Genomic DNA, 25015 nt, shown 5'->3' on the forward strand with positions numbered 1-25015 from the left:
GCAACAGACTGAGAGGCAGCGGAACTGGGCAGCCAATACTCAAGTGAGTAACACATTGCCAGCGATTTACGTCATTTACTGGACTATAGAATAGAGTACAATTCCTTGAAGGAAAGGGGCTGATGAGTCCAATGGTTTCTGTTTATCTCTTTTGTTATATTCCTACTCTCTCAGCCTCACGCTACCCTTACTGCCTGCATTATAATGATTTATTTTGTATTTGTTCCAATCCATGCCAAACATTTCCTGTTCGGAACAAAGAGAGAAAAGCCCGAGGTGGTTATATTCTTCGTTTTTATAAGCAAGCAAAATAAACCTTTGCAGCATTGCAGTAAATGACTATGAGCAGAAGTGGAGATATTGAAAACAGGTCACTCCTTCGATTTGAGTGGATTGGCTGAGAACTGGATTTTGATGGGACTCCAGGAGTTCTCTCTCTCTTTACGGTGCAGAGGGCGTAGTGTTTGGATTTAAGCACAAGTTCAGCGCCAGAGGCGCCTCGGGTTATGCTAGCAACCACAAACAAAATATATCTACATAAAAAAACAAAGCAAACCGTAAGGTCAGTTATCCGTCTACAGAAGCACATTTTTGTGCGGCATCCAATTATTAAAATAATTAAAAGCTTTAAGAGAGACAAACGGTTGAATAAGTTCCAATGATGTTGCACTTGAGAAGGTAGTAAAGTCTCCACTGACTGTCCCTTTCTTTCAGCTACTATCAAGCTGGTAATTTCAATGCAATGTCATGTTAGTTACATCTCCTCTGTTGCAGGCTCCCGGGGTGTTTGTGACCCGGTCACGTGACGCTGGTCGTTAAAGTAACTTTCGCCCCGGTGCCTGGTTACTGCTGAAGCTCAGCCCAGCTACACATGGTAACGTATTAATAGCCAGGAGCAGCCTGGGACACAGTAACCTTTTACTCAACCGATGAGAATATTCCTTCAAGGATATTACTTTTAGGTTCTTTCATTGCACTTTGCTTTAAGATGCCTTTTCCATTACCACTCAAAGCAGAGAATGTATTTAGTACGTTTGATCCGAACTTCATGCCTGGGTAAGACTTGAGAAATGTACTTTTTCTAAGTTAATTTGTGGAGATGCTGTATGTTGAGGCATTTTTGTGCACTGATCCAAAGTTCTGCCCAGCGATAGCAGCACAGGTTTGGCTGGCACACGCAGTGAGTTCCCAATTTCGGCAGTGCTGACTGGAGGTGTACTTCCCCAAAGGGAGGACAAGGCAACCTCAAACTAATGTCGCATGGCTTCTAATGATTGGCTCAGGAGTGCAATGGGCAGAGGCTTGGGAACACTAAACCCAGCTCATCATTTGGATCGGGGAATGGTTGGTGTGGTGCAGGGCAACAAAAGAGGAGGCGGAAAAATAACTTTAAAAATGGGTAAAATAAAATGCTCGTTAGCCGTGGCTCAGTGGCAGCACTCCCGCCTCTGAGTCAGAAGGTTGTGGGTTCAAGTCCCACTCTAGAGACTTGAGCACATAATCTAGACTTACACTTCAGTGCAGTACTGAGTGAGTGCTGCACTGTCGGAGCTGCCGCCTTTCGGTTGAGATGTTAAACTGAGGCTCCATCTGTTATCTCAATTGGATATTATAGATTCCATGACACTATTTGAAGAAAAGCAGGTGCAGTTCTTCCCGGTATCCTGGCTGATATTTATCTCTCAACCAACATCACTAAAAGAACAAATTATCCAATCATTATCTAATTACTGTTTGTGGGACCTTACTGTGCACAAATTGGCTGCCGTGTTTTCTACATTACAACAGTGACTACGCTTCAAACGGACCTCATTGGCTGTAAATTACTTTGGGACATCTTGAGGCTGTGAAAGGCGCTATATAAATGCAAGTTCTTTCTTTCTTTGCATGCTACTTCTAACTCTAGTAGTTGTAATATTAATATAGATTAGGAGGTGGCCTTTTTTGTTTTGTTTTACATACTTTTATGTAATATACACATTTGAATCAATAAAACTAAATAATTATATACATAGATTTACCACAAATTTAGTTAACAATTATCAGTAAAAGAAATAACAAAATAGTTGTTGCAATCCTGCTACTCTCCAGATATTTTTTCTTGAGCCTTTTCTTGAAGGACACAGGCAAATGAATGCTTCCTGTGAATCAAAATGTGACCTAATGCGCAATGTGCTTGGGAGGGAATGTGACATAGGTGAACAATAAACCCTGGATTGTTCCTCCCAAATTCTGTACCCGTCTTTCCTACAACTCCATGTTTGAACCTCTCCAATCAGGTTTCTGACCCTCCTATAGCTCAGAACAGCCCTAATCAAAATCACAATTGACATCCTGTGACAGTGACAGTGGTGCGATATCCCTCCTCGTCCTTCTCGACCTCTCACTGCCTTTGATATGGTTGACCACACCATCCTCCTCCGATGCCTCTCCTCCATTATCGAGCTCAGTTGGACTGCCCTCACTAGGTTCCACTCTTACCTATCTAATCATAGCCAGAGCATATCCAGCAATGGCTTCTCTTCCTGCCCCGTACCATTACCTCAAGGATCTATCCTTGGCATCTTCTCTTCCTCATCTACATACTGCCTCTTGGAGACACCATCCGCAGGCATGGGTTAGCTTCCTCATGCATGCTGACAACAGCCAGCTCTACTTCTCCACCACCTCTCTTGACCCCTCCAATGCATCTTTGTTGTCAGACTGTCTAACATCCAGCTTTGGATGAGTTGCAGTTTCCTCCAGGTAAACATTGGGAAAACCAAAGTCATCCTCTTCAGCACCGGCCACAACTTCCGTACCCTAGCCACTGGTTACATCTCCCTCCCAGGCCACTGTCTCAGGCTGAACCAGACTGTGCACAACCGTGGTGTCCTAGTCAACCCTGAGCCGAGTTTCCAACTCCATATTATTTTCATCACAAAGACTGCCTATTTCCATCTCATAACATCGCCCACCTCCATCCCTACCTCAGCACGTACGCTGCTGAAACCCTCATCCATGGCTTTGTCACCTACAGACGCAACCATTTCAATTCTCTTCTGGAAGGCCTCTTCAGCTCATCCAAACCTTTGCTGCTCATATTCCATCCTGCATCAAGACTCAGTCACCCATCAACCCTGTGCTCATTGGCTTACATGGTCCCATGGCCTCCAGCATCCCAAATTTAAAATTCTCATTTTTATGTTTCAATCTCTTCATGGACTCACCCCTCCTTATCTCCGTAACCTCCTCCAGCCATACAGCCCCTCTCAAGAGCTCTCCGTTCCCTTGATTCTGGCCTCTTGTGCATCTTGGTGGCCATGCCCTAAGCTGCCTAGGTTTCATGCTCTGTAATTCCTTCCCTAAACCCCTCTGCCTGTCCACCTTGCTCTCCTTATTTAAGAGCTCCTTAAAACCCAACTCTTTGACAAAGCTTTTAGTATCTCCATCTTTCACTTGGCATCCATTTTTGTCTGTTCACATTTCTGTGAAACTCCTTGAGACATTTTTCTAAGTAAAAGATGCTATATACATGCGAGTTGTTGTTGTAGTATAGTTCTGATAAGGTTAACGTTACTGAATATACCATAAGCTGCTTCACACTCTCCATTTCTCTTCAATGGAAATAGACAGGTTATACATCTCGATCCAAAAGCTAAGAATTGGTTTTATTAAGAAATATTAAATTAGTAGGAGCCACAAAGGAAGAAGGACTTGCATTTATACAGCATTTTTCATGTCCTTAAGGCATCTCAAAGTGCTTCACAGCCAATTAATTACCTTTGAAGGGTAGTTACTGTTGTTATCTAGGCATACACTGCAGCCAATTTGCACATAGCAAGGTCCCACAAACAGCAAATGAGGTGATTGATGAGTTAATGTCTTTTGGCAGTATTGAGTCAAGTGCTGGAGGGTGATTGTGGCTTAGAATCATAGAAACATGGAATGATACAGCACACAAGTAGGCCATTCAGCCTATTGTGCCTGTGCCAGCTCTTTGAAAGAGCTATCCAGTTGTGAGCTAACTAGACAGGAATGCCCCAGGTTCCATCCTCGGTCGGTGCTGAGTCAGCTGACCTCAGCCGGTGTTTGAAAGTTGTTATTGAATCTGCTTTTTTTTTTATTCGTTCATGGGATGTGGGCGTCGCTGGCAAGGCCATCATTTATTGCCCATCCCTAATTGCCCTTGAGAAGGTAGTGGTGAACCGTCTTCTTGAACCGCTGTAGTACGTGTGGTGAAGGTTCTCCCACAGTGCTGTTAAGAAGGGAGATCCAGGATTTTGACCCAGCGACGATGAAGGAACGGCGATATATTTCCAAGTCGAGATGGTGTATGACTTGGAGGGGAACGTGCAGGTGGTGTTGTTCCATGTGCCTGCTGCCCTTGTCCTTCTAGGTGGTAGAGATCGTGAGTTTGGGAGGTGCTGTTGAAGAAGCCCTGGCAAGTTGCTGTAATGCATCCTATGGATGGTACACACTGCAGCCACAGTGCGCCGATGGTGAAGGGAGTGAATGTTTAGGATGGTGGAAGGGGTGCCAATCAAGCGGGCTGCTTTGCCCTGGATGGTGTCGAGCTTCTTGAGTGTTGTTGGAGCTGCACTCATCCAGGCAAGTGGAGAGTATTCCATCACACTCCTGACTTGTGCCTTGTAGATGGTGGAAAGGCTTTGGGGAGTCAGGAGGTGAGTCATTCGCCACAGAATACCCAGTCTCTGACCTGCTTTTGTAGCCACAGTATTTATGTGGCTGGTGCAGTTAAGTTTCTGGTCAATGGTGACACCCAGGATGTTGATGGTGGGGGATTTGGCGATGGTAATGCCGTTGAATGGCAAGGGGAGGTGGTTAGACTCTCTTGTTGGAGATGGTCATTGCCCGGCACTTGTTTGGCGCGAATGTTACTTGCCACTTATCAGCCCAACCTGGATGTTGTCCAGGTCTTGCTGCATGCAGGCATGGACTGCTTCATTATCTGAAGGGTTTCACCACCCTTTCAGGCAGTGCATTCCAGATCTTGTGGAATCACACCCCAGAATGAATCACCATTTGCAAAAGAAAGGAGAAAATTGGAGGGAAAACTGGAGAAGAGAAGAAAAAAATGGTTAAGCGGGTTTAAAATATCGAGGCGTTTAAAATGATAAAGGGATTCAATAGGTAGATACAGAGAATCCATTTCCTCAGGTGAGGAACACAGAACAGGGTAGCACGGCCTTAAAAGTAGAGCTAGGCCATTCAGAAGAGAAATCAGGAAACATTTTTTCACACAAAAGGTAGTGGAAATCTGGAGCTCTCTTCCCCAAAAGGTTTTGAATGCTGGGTCAATTGAAATTATCAAGTCTGAGATCGATAGATTTTTATTAGGTAAGGGCATCAAGGGATATGGAACAAATATGGAGTTGAGGTGCAGATCAGCCATGATCTAATTGAATGCTGGAATAGGCTTGAGAGGCTGAATGGCCTACTCCTGTTACTATGTAATAATAGCTGCCATGAGAAATGTTAATACCTGACTAGTTCAGTGGGGAGGGGAAACATTTGCGGTTAGGGTGTAGATTTTAGATATTTGCGTACTATAAAGTGTATGTGTTTGAATCTGAGAGTACCTGTGATTTGGATTAGATAGATTTCTTTCAGAAAAGAACATTTTGGGTTACAGTATGTCAGTAATTTGAAATAAGATACGTGGTAAGTGTAGTATGCTTGGGAGGAACAGGTGACTTAGGATCTATGGTTCCCAAAGCTCTTCACCATTGGAGTTTTCCTCACGTCATGTCTAGATTTGTTATAGACTAATTGATAGAGATTGATTGCTCTGATTAGTCAACAACTCCATTATCCTTGTATCCTGAGACTATCTGGACGGTAGAAGGCGAACTGGATGGACATTGTTTTTTTCATCTAGCAATTCCTGTCATCATAGAATCATAGAAATTTGCAGCACAGAAGGAGGCCATTCAGCCCATCGTGTCCGTGCTGGTGGAAAAAGAGCTATCTAGCGTAATCCCACTTTCCAGCACTTGGTCCGTAGCCCTTAGGTTACGACACTTCAAGTGCACGTCCATGTACTTTTTAAATGATTTGAGAGTTTCTGCCTCTACCACCCTTTCAGGCAGTGAGTTCCAGACCCCCACCACCCTCTGGGTGAAAACATTTCTCCTCAACTCCCATCTAATCCCTCCACCAATTACTTTAAATCTATGTCCCCCAGTCACTGACCCCTCTGCTATGGGAAATAGATCCTTCCTATCCACTCTATCTAGGCCCCTCAAAATTTTATACACCTCAATTAAATCTCCCATCAACCTCCTTTGTTCCAAAGAAAACAATCCCAGCCTATCCAATCTTTTCTCATAGCAATCACATCTTTCCTGTAATGTGGTGACCAGAACTGTATGCAGTGCTCAAGCTGTGATCTAACTAATGTTTTATACACTTCTAGCATAACCTCCCTGCTCTTATATTCTGGGCATCAGCTACTAAAGGAAAAAATCCCCTGTGCCTTCTTAACCACCGAATCTACCTGTCCTGCTACCTTCAGGGATCTCTGGACATGCACTCTAAGGTCCCGCTGTTTCTCTACAACTCTCAGCATCCTCCCATTTATGGTGTATTCCCTTGCCTTGTTTGCCCCCCACCAAATGCATCACCTCACATGTCTTTGGATTGAATTCCATTTGCCACTTTTCCACCCTTCTGATCAGTCCATTGATATCTTCCAGCAGTCTACAGTTTTCCTCCTGGTCAGGTGGGCTATTTCCTCTCTTGCTTCTCTTAACAGCCTAGGATACATTTCATCTGGGCTTGGCGATTTATCTACATTCAAAGATGCTAAACCCTTTATTACTTCCTTTCTCACTATAAGAGATAGGAGCAGGAGTAGGCCATTCAGCCCCTCGAGCCTGCTCCGCTACCTAACGAGACCATGGCTGATCTGATTTTTACCTCAAATCCACTTTCCCGCCCATTCCCCATATCCTTTGACTCCCTTGCTGTTCAAAAATTTGTCCAACTCAACCTCAAATATATTCAATGACTCAGCCTCCACAGCTTTTTGGGGTAAAGAATTCCAAAGATTCACGACCCTCTGGGAGAAGAAAATCCTCCTCATTTCCGTCTTAAATGGGCGATCCCTTATTCTGAGACTATGCCCCCTAGATTTAGATTCCCCCATGAGGGGTAACATCCTCTCAGCATCGACCCTATAGAGTCCCCTCAGAATCTTGTGTGTTTCAATAAGATCTCCTCTCATTCTTCTAAACTCCAATGAATATAGTCCCAACTGTCAAAACTTAACACTATACCAATGCACTAACACACTCAGACCAGTATCACAAAGGGAAAAGTTTTATTTTAATTGACTTGTATACAAGGGAAGCTGTATTCTGAACAACGGTCAGAATAACCTCTTCACTGAACAAAGGAAACAGTTCACATTTATACAGTTTAATTAGCAATGTCACCTGTCATAGAATATGGGCGTACATGTACATTCTTTATTGGTTCAGGTAGTTGGTCAATCAAATAGTGAGCCTGCCTCCTCTGGACATCCATAGCTCATTCCTGTTTTGGCACGTAGGCCTCGTAGGCCTGAGAACACTACCCTCCCTAAATTCTAAAGCTGGTTATCAGTAGGGCTGAAGTCAGTCTCAAGGCCACATGGCCTCTCAAGAAACTGTATTCTCAGTATATTTTATAGTCAGCAATACCCTTATCTGCTCGGGGCGGGGGGGGGCAGACAGTACCAAGCACCTGCACAGCCAACTTAATTATCAACATACCAAGGCTTAAATGTAATTACACAATTGTGTCTTTCTGTGTGTGTGTGCTGTAGCTACCCCATTATGGGAGCCAAGGAGTTAACATTGGTCAAATATCCATCATGCATTTCTTCTTTACTGTGGTCAAGTAAAGAAGAAATGCATGATGCATAATGTAGAAATGCATGATTCATGCATTTCTACATTAACATGGTCAAGTAACTCTTTATGCATTTCTACACAACCTGTTCAATCTTTCCTCATAAGACAACCCTTCCATACCCAGAATCAACCTAGTGAACCTTCTCTGAACTGCCTCCAATGCAAGTATGTCCTTACTTAAATAAGGGCACCAGAACTGTATGCAGTACTCCAGATGTGGTCTCACCAGCACCCTGTACAGTTGTAGCATGACTCCCCTGCTTTTATACCCCATCCCCCTAGAAATAAACTATGTTTATCCCATCCAATATTTCACACTCCTCCTCAACTATAATCTCTGCATCATCCTCCTCTTTTGTGAAGATAGACGCAAAGCATTCATTAAGAACCGTACCCACCTCTTCCGCCTCCACAGATAGGTTACCTTTTTGGTTGCTAATAGGCCCTACTCTTTCCTTAGTTATTCTCTTGCTCTTTATGTATTTATAAAACATCTTTGGGTGTTCCATGATTTTACTTGCCAGTAGTTTTTCATGCCCCCTCTTTGCTTTCCTAATTTCCTTTTTAATTTCATCCCTGCGCTTTCTATACTCCTCTAGGCTTTCTGCAGTATTGAGCTCTTGGTATCTGACATAAGCTTCCCTTTTTTGCCATATCTTACCCTGTATGCTCCTTGTCATCCAGGGAGCTCTTGATTTGGCAATCCCACCTTTTTTCTTTGTGGGAACATGTTTGTTCTGAACTCTCACTATCTCTTTTTTGAATGCCTCCCACTGCTCTAACACTAATTTACCTTCAAGTAGCTGTTTCCAGTCCACTTTTGCTAAATCACTTCTCAGCTTAGTCAAATTGGCCTTTCCCCAATTGAGAACTTTTACTCCTGTTCTATCTTTGTCCTTTTCCATAACTATGCTAAATCTGACTATATTATGATCACTACCAGCAAATTGCTCTCCCACTGATACTCCTTCCACCTGCCCAGCTTCATTCCCTAAAACTAAGTCCAGAACTGTCCCCACTCTTGTTGGGCTTGCAACGTACTGGCTAATAAAGTTCTCCTGAATGCAATTTAAGAATTCTGCGTCCTCTGTACCTTTTACACTGATTGTATGCAGTTAATATTAGGGTTGTTGAAATCCCCTACTATTTCTGCCCTATTGTTATTGCACTTCTCAGAAATATGCCTACATATTTGCTCTTCTATCTCCCTCTGACTGTTTGAGTGGGTCTATTGTACACTCCCAGCAGTGTGACTGCCCCTTTTTTGTTCTTTAGCTCAACCCATATGGCCTCATTTGATGATCCTTCTAACATATCCCTCCTCACAGCTGTAATTGTTTCTTTAACCAATATTGCCACCACCCCCCTCCTTTTTTACCCCCTCTCGATCTCTGAAAACCCTGTAACCAGGAACGTTGAGCTGCCATTCCTGCCCCTCTTTACATTTACCTGAGGAAGGAGGAAGCCTCCGAAAGCTTGTGAATTTAAAATAAAATTGCTGGACTATAACTTGGTGTTGTAAAATTGTTTACAATTGCCCCTCTTTAAGCCATGTTTCAGTAATAGCTAAGATATCATAATTCAACGTGTCTATCTGTGCCCTGAGCTCATCTGCCTTATTCACTAGACTCCTTGCATTGAAGTATATACTATTAAACACTGCCGAACTCTTTTGTTGTCTATTTTCTAATCTTTGTTTCCTCTGCCTTCCAAACTCGCTTACTAATTTTTTACCTTCCATTTCCAGCTCTGCTTCTCTCCCTTCTGAATCTACGCTCAGGTTCCCATCCCCCTGCCAAGATCATTTAAACCCTCCCCAATAGCACTAGCAAACCTCCCCGTGAGGATATTGATTCCAGCCCTGTTGATGTGCAACCCATCTGGCTTGTACAGGCCCCACCTCACCCAGAACTGGTCCCAAAGTCCCAGGAATCTAAAGCCCTCCCTCCTGCAACATCTCTCCAGCACATATTCATCTGATATAGTCAGATAACAGCTGAAATATCTTCCCTACCTAAATAACAATAGACAATTAAAAAACTCTTTTTCGTTTGCTTTGCAGGTATGGAGGTTATGTGCCAAAGTTACGAAGCCGGTTAGGGGAGACCTATGGCAATGCTACTCTTGGGCTGCTCTCATATGAACCTGGGCAGCCCAAGTCACCACGTTTAACTCTGACCCAAACAAAATCACTGTACAATCCCCAGGTTCCGAGGCACCTCCTAAATAGGACTTACGGCCATCCAGAAATTACCACGTATGCGGGACAGGTGCAGAAGACAAACATTAAAAATGGTGATGCTGATTCTGCCTTTGTGATTCATTGAGGCTTGTTTTGTGACAGATTTCATAGAATCCACCAATGAATAAGATGCAGAAGAAATGTTTAGTTCAACACCATCTCACTTTGTAAAAAAATACTGCTCCACTTTATACAATATCAGAAAAGGATTTTTTTTTTACAAATTCTAGAAAGAAGGTCCCTCTGAAACCAGTCTCTGATTTTTCCAAAGTAGTCTTTGTTGCTTGCGTACACTTGCAAACAAGACGATTGAAAATCAGATAGGGAGCTGAATTTTTTTTTATTCACATGATTTTAGGTGGGGTGGGGAGTGTATATATTGTGATACACAAGGTATCACAATATATACAAGGTTTCACAATTGTGTGGGACGGGCTGGATGGACCAGATGGTCTTTTCCTGTCTGTCACTGTTCGTATGCTCGTATGTTCATTCTTGGGATATGGCATCGCCGGCAAGGCCAGCATTTACTGCCCATTCCTAGTTGCCCTATCCATCATAAAGACTTTGTACTAAAATACTGACTGAGATGTTACTAAAATTGTTACATGAGTTCCTAATTGCATCTATGTGGGTACCGAAAATCGTCAGCTAATCACAGGACCAGATTATTTGTTTTAGTGATGTTGGTTGAGGGATAAATATTGGCCAGAACACCAGGAGAACTCCCCTGCTCTTCTTCGAACAGTGCCATGGAATCTTTTATGTCCACCTGAGAAGACAGACGGCACTGTGGTTTAATGTCTCATCCAAAAGACAGCACCTCCAACAGTGCAGCAATCCCTCAGTACTGCACTGGATTGTCAGCTCAGATTTTGTGCTCAAATCTCTGGATTGGGGCTTAGAACCCACAACCTTCTCACTTCAGAGGCCAGAGTGCTACCACTGAGCCACGGCTGAATCCGCCTCGTGTTTTCACTGAATCCGCCTCGTGTTTTCACTGAATCCCTGCTGTTACGATGATTAACTCCAGATGACTCTAGTGATACATGGACAGCAGTTGAAATTTGACCACCAGGTCAAGATTAAGTGAGTATCGACTGCCTTATATTCTGTTTATTCTTCAACAGACTGCAGTGGTCTCACAGTTAATGGTGCAAAATTACCGTGTTGCGACTTTTCAGCTGTGTCAATTGTTTTCCCCCATCGTTTTTAAGTTGTTTGAATGAAGAAAGCCAGTATGCTTTTTCCTCACTTTGTCAAAAACAATAACTGTGTCACTTTTAACCATAGGCTACTTCTATCCGAGGGATGGTAAATATCATTTTGCTCTAAAGAATTATGTTTACGACAACAATCCTGAAGCAACATGTGCCATTCAGACAATTGAAGAACTGAAACAACTTGAAATGATGGAGTGCAAAAGGAGCGATATGATTGCATCAAAGATGTCATCGAGGCCTCTATCTGGCATTGTAAGATTCTGTGTGGATTTTGTGCTGTCTCTATGTCTGAAGTAACACATATTGCAACTTCTTTTCCTGTTTCCTTTAGGCGCCAGATCAAATTAGACCACCGAATAACTGTACTTTCATCCCCATGGAATGTGAGCTGCCTAGTGATCCTTGTCTCCCAACCAGGAGGGATATGATCCAAAAAACAGATCAAAATCTAACAGAGCAGCAGACAACAGAGCAGCAGAGCAGGACTATTTATAGACATAATTCTGCAGTCCATCCTACTTATAATGGTTTTGTTCCAGGTACGATGTTACCGTGCTTTATTCATCTTTTTCTCTCATTCCAATGTTGATATCTATTAGTATATTTCTTGCTGTAATTGACCAGCCTGCATTCTGGTTACGGTTCAGTAGGTTGTAGGTAAAATAAATAAGTACATGTTTAATGATGATAGTCTTACTCACAACACACCTCATTGCATACATTACCCATAGTAACATGGTGAGCATATTGAGCTCTGTATGTTTCAAATGATACATTTAATTCTGCATTAACTTACCTCCCCTCCCTCCACCCCACCCCGGGTGCACTCATGCCCCTTGTTGGGAGAGATTCTGTATACTACCAGGTTTTGGCCTGCTATCAATGTAATGTGTACTAAGGTTCTTCTCCCTCTCCCCCCACTGTTACGCTGCTGCTACCACCAATATCCACCAGCAGCTCTGTAATATAAATGAGGTGCACCTACAATCAATGCTTCTGAATTCAAGGTTGCCTACTTGAAACTATCAGTTAATCCAAATTGGTTTAGCACTAAATTCCCATCTTGCGGTGTTATATATGTTGCTGTCCCATTTTTGGGTCTTTACACAAGATATTTTCTTCATTGATCACTTTCGTAAGCTGAGCTAACGTGACTTATGACCCAGAGCATGACAACTATCCATTGATATGAAGACCCAGGAAACGCAACAGAGATCTCTTACATTTTTAATCTACTTATGATGGCTTGTCAATAATTTACAAGCTCAAGTGCAATTATCAATATCATCTCTTCCTTTAAAGTTTGGAATTAAATTAGGCTTAATAAAATTAGAGGCAAAAATTAACTGTACCCTCACCTGTCGATATGTATTTCTCTACCGGTTCAAAAGCTTGACAATGGGATCTCCTGTCATCAGCTTCGTGCCGGCACTTGTTCCTTTCTTTGGCTTCGAATTCATGTCCACGAAGTTTTTTCTTTTCTTCGTGTCTCAGGACCGCGGAATGAAACGCTCATTTTTTTTGCTTTCTCTTCCGCAGATACGGATAATAAGAACATAAGAAATAGGAGCAGGAGTAGGCCAATCGGCCCCTCGAGCCTGCTCCGCCATTCAATAAGATCATGGCTGATCTGATCCTAACCTCAAATCGAAATTCATGTCCAATTTCCTGCCCGCTCCCCGTAACCCCTAATTCCCTTTACTTCTAGGAAACTGTCTATTTCTGTTTTAAATTTATTTAATGATGTAGCTTCCACAGCTTCCTGGGGCAGCAAATTCCACAGACCTACTACCCTCTGAGTGAAGAAGTTTCTCCTCATCTCAGTTTTGAAAGAGCAGCCCCTTATTCTAAGATTATGCCCCCTAGTTCTAGTTTCACCCATCCTTGGGAACATCCTTACCGCATCCACCCGATCCAGTTTCTCGCCATTAAGATAATAACTTGCTCTCTGATTTTTCCTGCCAAAGTGCATAACCTCACATTTTCCAATATTGTATTGCATCTGCCAAATCTCCGCCCACTCACCCAGCCTGTCTATATCCCCTTGTAGGTTTTTTATGTCCTCCTCACTCTCTACTTTCTCTCCCATCTTTGTATCATCTGCAAACTTTGATATGTTACACTTGATCCCCTCCTCCAAATTGTTAATATAGGAGACAGTATATAGGGATGCTAAACCCACCTCTTTATCTAAGGCCAGGAAATTCCTCGAAGCTGCTTGAAATGGGGTTTCCACTGCACCTCCGGTGAAATTATGCTAGCGGAACAGACAGCAACTCCGAGGAAATTCCCAGCCTAAGTCTTGGAGTTTTTGTCATTGTGTTCCACTGTTTGTTACTTCAGAACCATAGAACAGTACAAGTTTACAGCACAGAAGGAGGCCATTTGGCTCATCGTGTCTTTGCTAGAGCAAGCCAACACTAATCCCATTGACCCGCTCTCTTACCATAGCCCTGCATCTTCCTCTGTTTCAAATATTTATCTAATTTTCTCTTAACAGCTGTGATGGTCTCTGCCTCAACAGTCCTTATGGCAAAGCATTCCACACTCCACAAACCGTCTGCATAAAGAATTTTTTCCTAACCTCTCTCCTCACTCTCTCAATAACAATTTTAAATTGATGACCCCTTGTTGATGACTCTCCAATCAGAGGAAATAGTCTTTCCCTATTCAGTCTATTAAAACCCTTCATCATTTTAAAATCCTCTATTAAATCTCCTCTTAGCCATCTCACTCCAGTAGAAATAGTCGCAGGATCTCAAATCTCTCCTCAAAGCTATAATTTCCCACCCCTAGTATCATCCTGGTGAAGCTTTGCTATCTCATTGCTATTTATGTGACCTTGCTGTGTGCAAATTTGCTGCCGCATTTCCTACATTACAACAGTGACCACATTTCAAAAGTACTTCATTGACTATAAAGCACGTTAGGACATCTTGAGGTCATGAAAAATGCTATATAAATGCAAGTTCTTGCATTCTTTCTTTCCTTTCAAAGTGTATACATTACGCTTATCCACATGAATTTGTATCTACCACCCGCCCGTTCCACTAACCTGTTCATCTTGCTGAAGTCTTTTACGTCCTCCTCACTGTTTGCCAAACCTCCAACTTTTGTGTTTTCAACAAATTGTACTCCCTATGCCCAAGTCCAAATCATTTGTATAGACCAAAAAAAAGTAGACCCAGCCATGACGTCTGGTGTACCCCTCTTTCAACCTGTCTCCAATCTGAGCAACCCCCTTTTACCTTAAATCTTGTGAGATCCCTTATTGAACACATTTTTAAAAATCAATATATACTACTCATACTATTTTTCCTTATTTATCCAATCGGCCACTTCTTCAATTCTCTATTAAATTAAGCAAACATGAGTTGCCTTTAATAAATCTGTGCTGGCTGTCTGTGATTAGTCTGTGCTGACCTTTTTAATCTCAAATGCCATTACTGTCCAAGTAACTTACATTTTAAATGTCTAAATCACCTTCAGTCCATGAGTGCTATTCAGATCCCACAAAGCTGCCACCATTGTCACATTTCTGGATGCTTAGATTAGATATTTTCTCGGGCTCAACATCATTGACTGCTCCCATAAGTAGACCTTGTGTCTCTACAATCTAGAGTCTGCCACAACCTTCCCACTATCTGGGTTCATGATACCAAAACGCGGGGATCATAAGAAAGAACCCTACTGTGCACATCAGCTACTAGACTATGTCACCACGTACTTCTCCTCCGAAAAGCAGACTGAATATTCATTCTACCAGTCCAAGGCTTGGGCTCTGAATCTGGCAGTTTATTTAAGTGAAAGAGATAAATGACCACAATGCAATATAAAACAGTGAATCATATACATCACCGTCCTCTGCCATACACAAAATAATAAGTATGCCACTCACTTTTTCTCCCCACATAGACTTTAAACAGAAGCTCGCTTCTTATGCTGTGAAACATGTTAGTTTCAAAATGATCTAACTTCTTTGCAGATCAGCACAGACCTAAACACAGAACAAGCTTACCACAGAATCATTTCACAAACCCTATTGAAGTTACGTTGAAACAAAAGGCAATAGATGACTGCATCTCCCATAGTTACATTCGATCAAAAGGCTGCCTTTCTTTTACCAATCTTAAATGGATGGCCAATCTTTGACAACAGGAAGGATGTTTGTCCCTACATTTCATCCATCTGATTTCCTCTCCTATCCTGCCATTGAACTTACTATGAAGCAGCTACTATTTAGTGCCTCCACACACTGCCTACATTACATATGAAAACAACTTTGCTCCACAGAAAGCACCATCCCAATGCACATTAATTGAACTTTTTAATTTAATGCTACGTGTAATTTCTGGACCCAGCAGAAAACCAAGTCACAGGAAACGGCAAGTAACCCTAGTAAGTGTACTGATTCTAGTAAGTGATACAAGTCAATCATCCAATGCAGACAAAAATACATTTCTGTCATGGTTGCTTAATTCAAATTATTGAATAATTCAATTTTATAGCGCAATAAAATGACTTTGACTTATAGTAGTAGTCTAGTGAACTAAGCAGCACAGAGCAGCTCATTGTTTTCCCTGTGCCATCCAGGGTCAACGTAAACATCTGCTTCCAGCCTTTGTGTTTTTTGTGGTAAGACCCCCACCTCCCCATGATCCCCATTCAAGTCTCCTTTCCACCAGACCATTCGGCTGATGGAGGAGAGATGGCTGTTGGTGTTAATGGGAACCACAATATCAGAGCAGAATGGGAGCTGTTCAGTGCCAACCCGCCCAGGTAGAATATGCTGCCACAGGGTATGTATGCTGACAATTTTGCCAGTGGTGTTTTTCCCCATAGTTCAATACCTGAAACTACAAAGTAATTTTCTATTGTGTGTCCTTCGTCTGCCGCACCAAATTCAAGTAAAGATTAAACTGACAATTATGTTCCACAAAGATGTGGCATTTGACCTGTTAGAGCAGAGTCTAGATTTTTTTTTTCCAGTACCAATACCTTGGGATTGTCTGTCCCTCCAGCACTCCATCTTCTTTTCCCAGTTCGTCCTCCAGCTCTTATTTCACTCCTCACAATCTCTGCAGATCTGAGCCTATGCCAGCTGGGTTTATTTCCCAGAGCGCAAATGCCCCCCTGCGACAGTCACTGCTAGCAGCACACAGCTGGCCACAACACCAATTCCCTGTGGCATGACAAAATCATTTAAAAAAATTCTTCATAAATAAGTTTATGATTTCACTACGCATAGTGCAAAGGGGAAACTTCTACCAGTATTATACCCTTGTATTTGAAGCTGATACAGATTTACTTTACCTCCCGCTCCCCCCCAGCCAACCCACCCCCCCACCTTGTCAAAGTTCCGTTGGTCCAAAGGCTGCACCAAAATGTTCCCTTTAAAGTGATGAAGGGATTCGATAGGGTAGAGACAGTGTAGCAACTATTTCCTCTGGTGGGGGACTCCAGAACAAAGGGGCACAATCTTAAAATTAGGCTGTTTAAGAGTGAAATCTGGAAACACTTTTCCACACAAAGGGTAGTGGAAATGTGTAACTCTCTCCCCCAACAGGCTGTGGATGCTGGGTCAATTGAAAATTTCAAGACTAAAATCGACAGATTTTTCTTCGGAAAGACTATCAAGGGATATGGAGCAAAGGCGGGTAAACGGGGTTGAAGTACAGATCAGCTGTGATCTAATTGAACAGTGGAACAGACTCGAGGGGTTGAACGGTTTGCTCCTGTTCCTATCTTCCTAATTTCTTTGACTAATTTATTTGCTTCCAAATAATTACTTATGTGTGAGTTGTTGTGATTTATAAATCAATATATTCATTTTGTTTTTTTACAGGTGAACAGTTTAAGGTCGGAAAGAGCCGGGGATGCAATACTTTTAACGCTCTGGGAATTGGTGAGAAGAGATCCATGCAGTCACCATGCCCCACTTGATTTAGGAATGAGCTCTCTATATAGCTGATTTCTAGGCTTTTTTGACTTTTACAAGAACATTACTAAAATTTGAGTGTGCTGGCAGACTGTTCTGATTTTCTGCTAATCATATCAGTCGCTCATTTGATTATGTTTACTGCATCCCGTAAAATTAAAGTCGGAGCTAATTCTTTCACATTGTTTAATCGTGTGTTGAGAAATTCATTAAGAATTCTGTCATCTGTATTATAGTTCAAAAGTCAAGGTTTACTACAGTCAATGTATAATATTTTACAAGGAACTTAAAATTTATTAAGGAGAAAAATCATTTTTGATCTCTAAACTTAGAAAGGTAGACTTCCAACTTACCATACAACACAAAACTGATATTTCAGATGGACCGCCCGTTATAAAAACCACCCAATTTTCATTTCCTTCAAGTGTCAGCCTTGGCTCAGTGGTCACACTCTCACCTCTGAGTCAGAATGTTGTGGGTTCAAGCCTCACTTCAGAGACATAATACAGGCTGACACTTCAGTGCAGTATTGAGGGAGTGCTGCATTGTTGGATGTGCCGTCTTTCGGATGAGATGTTAAAACTCTGTGAGATGTTAAAAATCTATACGAGACATCATTTATCCCTCAACCAACAACTAAATCAGATGATCTGGTCATTATCACATTGATGTTTGTGGGGCCTTGCTGTGTGCAAATTACTTGGCGTGTTTCCTACATTACAACAGTGACTACACTTCAAAAGTACTTCATTGGTTGTAAAGTGCTTTGGGATGTCCTGAGGTTGTGAACGACGCATATAAATGCAAGTCTTTCTTTCTTTCTCAGTGGAATTTAAAATCGGGTGGTTTCTGTAATGGGGTTGATCCACAATACCAGTTTTACATGCAGCTGACAATTCAAAAATCTACCCCAGACCGTTTAAATTTCAATTTTTGTACAGGTGAATCTTATAGGACTGAGATACTATCGAAACATGTAAATTGGAAAATGCAGTATTGTATCAAATAGCGTAAGATGCTTTTTGGAGAATTTATTGTAGATTATAAGGGTAATTCCATGATCAATCTCTGGTCTGTGCTGAGTTAGCTTATTTTAGCCAAGCTCACAATTTCAGGGAGCTGAAGTGCCGTCAGCCTTGGGCAGAGAAAAGTCAGCAAGGGTGCCTAATCCTAACCACTGTCCTGAACCCAGCAGGATAACACGTACATGTGGATATCGAAAGACGACAAAATCAGGATCTCACAGTTGAATAGTGGACTGACACTCTGAGAATAATTAATTAGCAAGGTATTGGGGGGGGTGGGGGGGGTGGGGGGGGGGGGGGGGAGTGTGCACCCTATATAGCACAAGTCATCCCTCTTTCAGAGAGGAAGATAAATAATTGGGGGGAGAAATTCTGATCGTTCATAAATAATCAAAGGTAGTGAATGTATCATAATATGTTGAGACTTTGCCATGAAAAACTAATGTAAAAATGGAAGTATTAACAGTTTAAGAATTAAAGTACAAGACGATAATAAATTATATTGTATACAAAAATAATAAAAGACCTCTGAAAGGCAACAGAGGGTGACTGTCTTATGAAGACCATGCAGGACCACCCTCAGACATTAATCTAATCACTACAGTCTATCATACACACATTTTGATGCTATAAATTATGACGGTCATAGGGTTCAAAATGCTGAGGAATCATCTAAATTTACAACAACAGCTTGCATTTATATAGCACCTTTAATGTAGAAAATGTCCCAAGGCACTTCACAAAGGCGTAATCAAAAAAACAAACTGGAGGCTGACCCAAAGGAGATATTAGAAAGGGTGATCAAAAGCTTGGTTGAAGAGGTGGATCCTAACTAGGCTCTTAAAGGCGGTGAGGTTAGGGAAGGCAATTTACACCTCGGGGCCTAGGCAATGCACAGCGTCAATGTGCGGCAAAGGGAGGATGCACAAGAGATCAAAATCAGCAGAATGGAGAGTTTGGGGATGGGACAGTTTGTAGGACTGGAGGAGGTTACAGAGATAGGTAGGGGCGAGGCCATGGAAGAGATTTTTAAACTTGAGGCATTGGGGGGCAAGGAGCCAATGTAGGTCAGCAAAGAAAAGAGTGATGTGGAAGTAAGATGAAATGCTGGATAGGATATGAGAAGCAGAGTTTTGAATGAGTTGAAGTTTATGGAGGCTGGAGGATGGGAGGCCAGCCAGGAGAACATTGGAATAGTCAAGTCTGGAGGTGATAAAGGCTTGGTTGAGGGTTTCAGTGGTATATGGGTCTAGGTAGGGGCAGCGGAGGGTGATGTTATTGGGGTGGAAGTAGGGAATCTTAATGATGGAGAGGATTATGAAGTTCCGCTCAAGGTCAAATAGGATGCCGAGCTTGCGAACAGTCCAGTTGAACCTGAGTCAGTACCAGAGAGGGGAATGGAGTTGTTGGCAAGAGTATGGGGTTTGTGATGGGCACTGAGGACAATGGCTTTGGTCATTCCAACCTTTAATGGAGAAAATTGTGGCTCATCGAAGACTGAATGTCAGACAATCAGCCTGATAGCACAGAGACAGTGGAGGGGTTGAGAGAGATGGTGGAGATATAGAGTGTACATTTTCCATCTCCCCAGCCAGAGTAGCAGTCTGTCCTCCGGTAAGTTTGATCACCTCAGTCTATACCTGTAACCCAAAATAAAAACAGCAACTGCATCAGCATCTGAAAAGAGAAAAGGCAGTAGAATGTGTTAGCTAGAGGCCCTTAATCTGAATTGACTTGTTGTCTTAAATCTCAATCTTAATCAGGCTAACGGGCTTCCTGCCCAGTCCCAAAGCCACAGAATGACCAAGAAAGAAAGAACTTGCATTTATATCGTGCCTTTCGCAACCTCAGGATATCCCAAAGCGTTTCACAGCCAACTAATTACTTTTGAAGTGTAGTCATTGTTTTGTAATATAGGATAATACAGCAGCCAATAATGCACACAGCAATGTCCCACAAATAGCAATGGGATAAAAGACCAATTAAACTGTTCTTAGTGATGTTGTTTGAGGGATAAATGTTGGCCATGGGATCTTCAAAATAGTGATCATGGGATCTTTTACTTCACCTGAGAGGGCAGACAGGACCTCAGTTTAACACTTCATCTGAAAGACAGCACCTCCGACAGTGCAGCACTCCCTCAGTACTGCACTGGAGTGCCAGTCAAGATTATATGCTCCATCTTGGAATAGAGCTCAGAACCCAGAATGTTCTCACTCAGAGGCGAGTGTGCTATCACTGAGCCAAGGCTGACACCTAGAGTTTTTTTTAAACTTAGCAAATCAATGATCAATAAAGTTGTTAAAGATTAAGGAAAAACTTTTTTTTATATATGGAGGGACTGAGATTCAGAGCTTAAAGTGAACATAATTTAAAAAAAAATGTAAACAGGACTGTCCAGAAGGATCACAGCTTAGATATAGGTTTAATATTTTCACTACAGTGATTGTTGGGGAAGGAATGAAAATATCTCATTAACTTGACAATGAATTAACGAGAAATAGAGAGAGGGCAGGTGAAAGGGGAGGGCCATACATTTTAAAAACAGTTCATATTGCTGTGGATTTAAAATAATTTAATTGCTACATAACAAGAATTAGACTGAAGCAGTTATGGAAAAACATCCCTTTCAATGAACGTGAACAAAGATAAAATTGATTATTACATTCACATGAATGTGAAACACATTAGACATGGATGAATATGAGCTACGAATGGGGCACTGAGTCTTACGGTGTTAATGCTCGGAGTCACAGAGCAGGCACTGATACAAGTTCAAGTTTCACCTCACTCACTTCTCAATCTGTGCATCTCTCAACCGAAGAGGGTGAAATCTGGGAATAGTCACAGTGAGATGGTTCGTGAGGCCGCTTGGCGGATGGTATCAGGGGTTATTGGTGACAGTTGATCAATCGCCCTCTCTACTGCAGAAATCAGGCTGCCCACAAAGTGATGGGAGATCAAAACACAGTAAGAGGAGGAAAGTTACCCAAAATACCCCCGTAAAAATAACATTGAACAACACAGACTTCATAACTTCTTTAATCATTCGCACGTAAATCTGGGTTTTCAAAATGCATTTTACTTCCTGAAGTGTCTGCCAAAAGAAATGACTATGGGGCGTAATACAAAACATGTTACTCGGGCAGTTATGAGTTTAGCCAACAATCCTATGTAACCTCGTTCTTATGGCTCAGCGGTAGCACTCTTGCCTCAGAGTCAGAAGGTTGTGGGTTCAAGTCCCACTCCAGAGACTTAGGCACAAAATCTAGCCTGACACTCCAGTGCAGTACTGACGGTGTGCTGCACTGTCTGAGATGCCATGAGGTGTTAAACCGAGGCCCCATCTATCCTTTCAGGTGGATGTAAAAGATCCCATGGCACTAATCGAAGAGAAGGGGCGTGCTCCCCCGTGTCCTGGTTAATATTTATCCTTCAACCAACATCACTAAAAAAAAATTATCAGGTCATTATCACATTGCTACACAGTGTTTGTGGGATCTTGCTGTGCACAAATTGGCTGCTGTGTTTCATACATTACAACAGTGATTACAATTCAAAGGTTTATTAGCTGTAAAATGCTTTGGGACATCCTGAGGTTGTGAAAGACGCTATATAAATGCAAGTCTTTCTTTCTTTACAAGTCATTCAAGAGGAACCACCTTACAAGGTGAACCTCCCAACTGCACTGCTGCAGGTAGGGGAAAGGTGTAGTGCAGTGGGCACGTTTGCCTGCACCACCAGGAAATGGTACAGCTGGCATAGGTGATCCTGGTATGTAGATTAGGAAATTTGTAAGGTACAGACCCCAGTCACCTATTTCAGCTTTCACTGTTTGTAATGTAGGGTCAGTAATAACTGTTCATGTTGTTAAAATCAGGATATTCCTGTGGCAGAAGAATAGCTCTTCCATGCCTCAAACATGCCGAGTTCTGTATTAGAATTTTTCCATCTAGAGCAATTAGTTTTAAAATTGACTTTTATTAGTTTGGCTGAGCCACAGAGTTCTTTACTCCTGGTGTCAGTAGAGAAAAACAATATTTGAAACTGTCACACTTAAGGCTGTAAGTTTCAGTTCATTGGAGATGTGGGTCTATTTATGGAAACTTTTTGCTGTGAACACGAGTTAAAAGTGTCAGGGGAAAGAACCATAGAAACTTACAGCACTGAATGAGGCCATTCAGCCCATTGTGTTTGTACTGGCTCTTTGCTGGAACAATCCAATATTAGTTCCACTGCCTCGCTTTCTCCCCATAGCCTTGTATCTTCCTCTACTTCAAATATTTGCCCAATTTTCCCTTAACAATTGCAATGGTCTCTGTCTTAAGCATTTCCCGTGGCAAAGCACTCCACTATTCAACATCCATCTGCATAAAGAAATGTCTCCTAGCCTCTCTCCTCACTCTCAGTGACAATTTTAACAACCCCACATCACCGACTACCCATCCAGAGGAAACAGTCTTTCCCTATTCATGGTATCAAAGTTCTTTATAATTTTAATAACCTCTATTAAATATCCTCTTAGCCTTGTCACTCCAGTAGAAATAGTCCCTGTATCTCAAATCTCTCCTCATAACTATAGTTTCCCATCCTGGTGAATCTATGTTGGATACTCTCTATGGCTTTAATCTCCTTTCTATAATGGGATACCCAAAACTGTACACAGTGCTCTAACTGTTAGATAGATTCCTGATTAACAAGGGAGTCAAAGGTTATAGTAGGTAGACGGGAAAGTAGGGTTGAGGTCACAATCAGATCAGCCATGATCTTATCATATGGCAGAGCAGGTTCAAGGGGCCAAATGGCCTATTCCTGCTCTTAATTTGTATGTTCGTATGGTTAGTATGTAATTGTGGCCTAGCCAATGTTTTGTATGAATTAGATTTTTAAAAAATATTGTTGCCTTCCTTACTCTTCTTTAACCCCTCCCCTCCTGACTGATGATTCATTTTGTGTTTGGTTCAATGGGAGCCACCCACCTTGCAGCATCCCATCCAAGTGACCAGTTGTCACATGGCAGCTTGGACAACCGGTGCCTGTGGCCTATTTAACTTTGCGGATTGCGGTTACTGATCCTGGTGCTGCCACCAAGATTCCACACGTGTACACTTCCAGCAGAGGGCTCACGCAGGATGACAACTAGTTTCAAGATCCTCTGTCAAATTGGTTCATCTCAATCTCTCTAGCTTGGGGATGCAAGGGCCAGTTGCAGAACCCCTACTGGTTGAGACTAAGGTCCTTCCTGGTCTGTATGATGTAATACCACACAAACATACATCCATCATATTAAAAGCCTTGCATATAGCACACACTTCCTGTAAGTCTCACGTTTCCTGCCACAGTTTGGACATCACACTTCAGCAAAAGCTCTGATTCATTGTGAGCAATTCCACGAGAGGTCTCGTTAGTATTCCTCAGAACATGTAGCTTGATTTTTCCAAAGTTTTCTCTTTAATATCATTTGACTGAAACACTGGAATATTCCTGCATGTTTCTGAATTTTCTTTCTCTTACTATTGGTGGAATTGAGGAGTTCTTATTGAGTTTCGGCCGAGGCGGAACAATGCAGTACCATCACATCAGCGGAAGGAGGAGGAGGATCCACACTCTCTGCAAAAGAGGGATAGACCAGCTGCATTGTCGGATAACGATAAGATGAACGATACGACAGAATTGGAGCATCGACGGGGATAGTAGTGCGTGCTGCAGCCTGAAACAAAACAGGGTAACATTTACCCGAGTAATTATTAACCTCCTTATACCTTACTGAGTTCAAATCAATCCACCTGTACATTTTTTTAATGACGGATTTGAAACATACATGTTTACAGCACAGGACAAGGTCATTCGGACCATCGTGTCTGTGCCGGCTCTTTGCTAGAGCAATCCAAAACCAAGTCTCTGTACAAATGTGAAAGATTCAAACACCGAAGATACCTCCCAGTACATTATAAATACCGCATATAATATAGGCAGAGATCAGTATCATCATTTAAATTAGTTTTAGGATACTGTGTAATCGCATATAAATTGTAATCATATTGCTCCTCTCCATGTGATAATGCCTCCCCGAGGCACTTTTCCTTCTCTGACACTTCCATTAGTAGCATCAGTCAAATTGACATTTAATGTTACTACCGACACTCACTCAAGGCCATTACAGTAATAACACGTGAAGAAGGCCTTACAAATCACAGTTCCAAAACAGCAACAATCCAGCAGGTGAGGGCCTAGCAATCTATGATACTGAGCCAGGAAGATCCCAATTGTTGATCTTAGTCACATTAGCTGATCTCACTCAGTACAGCAGTAGGCGAATTGGTCTCAGTGCCGAAGCCTGAAAAGGGAGAAGCAGCCAGGGTTTTGCCACTCTTACAATCCAACAACAACAATTTGCATTTATATAGTGCCTTTAATGTAGTAAAATGTCCCAAGGCGCTTCACAGGAGCGTAATTAGACAAAAATTAACACCGAGCTAAAGAAATAGACATTTGGACAGGCAACCAAATGCTTAGTCAAAGAGATAGGTTTTAAAGAGGGTCTCAAAGAAGGAGAGAAGTGGAGAGACAGAGAAATTTAGGGAGGGAATTTCAGAGTTTAGAGCCTAGACGGCTGAAGGCACGTAACTCCTGTTGGAAAGTGTGCCCGTGTTTTTCTTTTATTCGTTCACAGGATGTGGGCGTCGCTG

General features: G+C 42.2%; 2 protein-coding genes across 4 annotated transcripts in view; one reads left to right on the forward strand and one right to left on the reverse strand.

Annotated features, from left to right (window-relative positions):
- The first annotated feature begins 911 nt into the window (after positions 1 to 911).
- LOC137321166 (ciliary microtubule inner protein 2B-like) lies at positions 912 to 18583 on the forward strand. Its single transcript, XM_067983419.1, has 5 exons — positions 912 to 1056; positions 9961 to 10193; positions 11434 to 11615; positions 11695 to 11902; positions 17209 to 18583. Exons 1-5 carry the CDS (start codon positions 989 to 991, stop codon positions 17304 to 17306), a joined length of 789 nt encoding a protein of 262 aa, XP_067839520.1. The 5' UTR covers positions 912 to 988; the 3' UTR covers positions 17307 to 18583.
- LOC137321164 (coiled-coil domain-containing protein 17-like) overlaps positions 17575 to 25015 on the reverse strand; it is a 74475-nt gene continuing 67034 nt past the window's right edge. Inside the window, exons 13-14 of one of the 3 annotated variants that reach the window (XR_010962728.1) lie at positions 23306 to 24036; positions 17575 to 20003 (exon numbers count right to left, since the gene is read on the reverse strand). Coding sequence is in view for 2 of the 3 variants with exons in the window: in XM_067983417.1 (XP_067839518.1) it covers positions 19956 to 20003; positions 23899 to 24036 (186 nt within the window). In the remaining variant the exon portion in view is untranslated. Of the gene's footprint in view, positions 24037 to 25015 lie in introns of all 3 variants that reach the window. The other 2 variants (XM_067983417.1, XM_067983418.1) reach the window with 2 other exon arrangements.

The sequence above is a fragment of the Heptranchias perlo genome, chromosome 4 (assembly GCF_035084215.1).
Source record: "Heptranchias perlo isolate sHepPer1 chromosome 4, sHepPer1.hap1, whole genome shotgun sequence".
In the NCBI taxonomy this organism is placed as follows: domain Eukaryota; kingdom Metazoa; phylum Chordata; class Chondrichthyes; order Hexanchiformes; family Hexanchidae; genus Heptranchias; species Heptranchias perlo.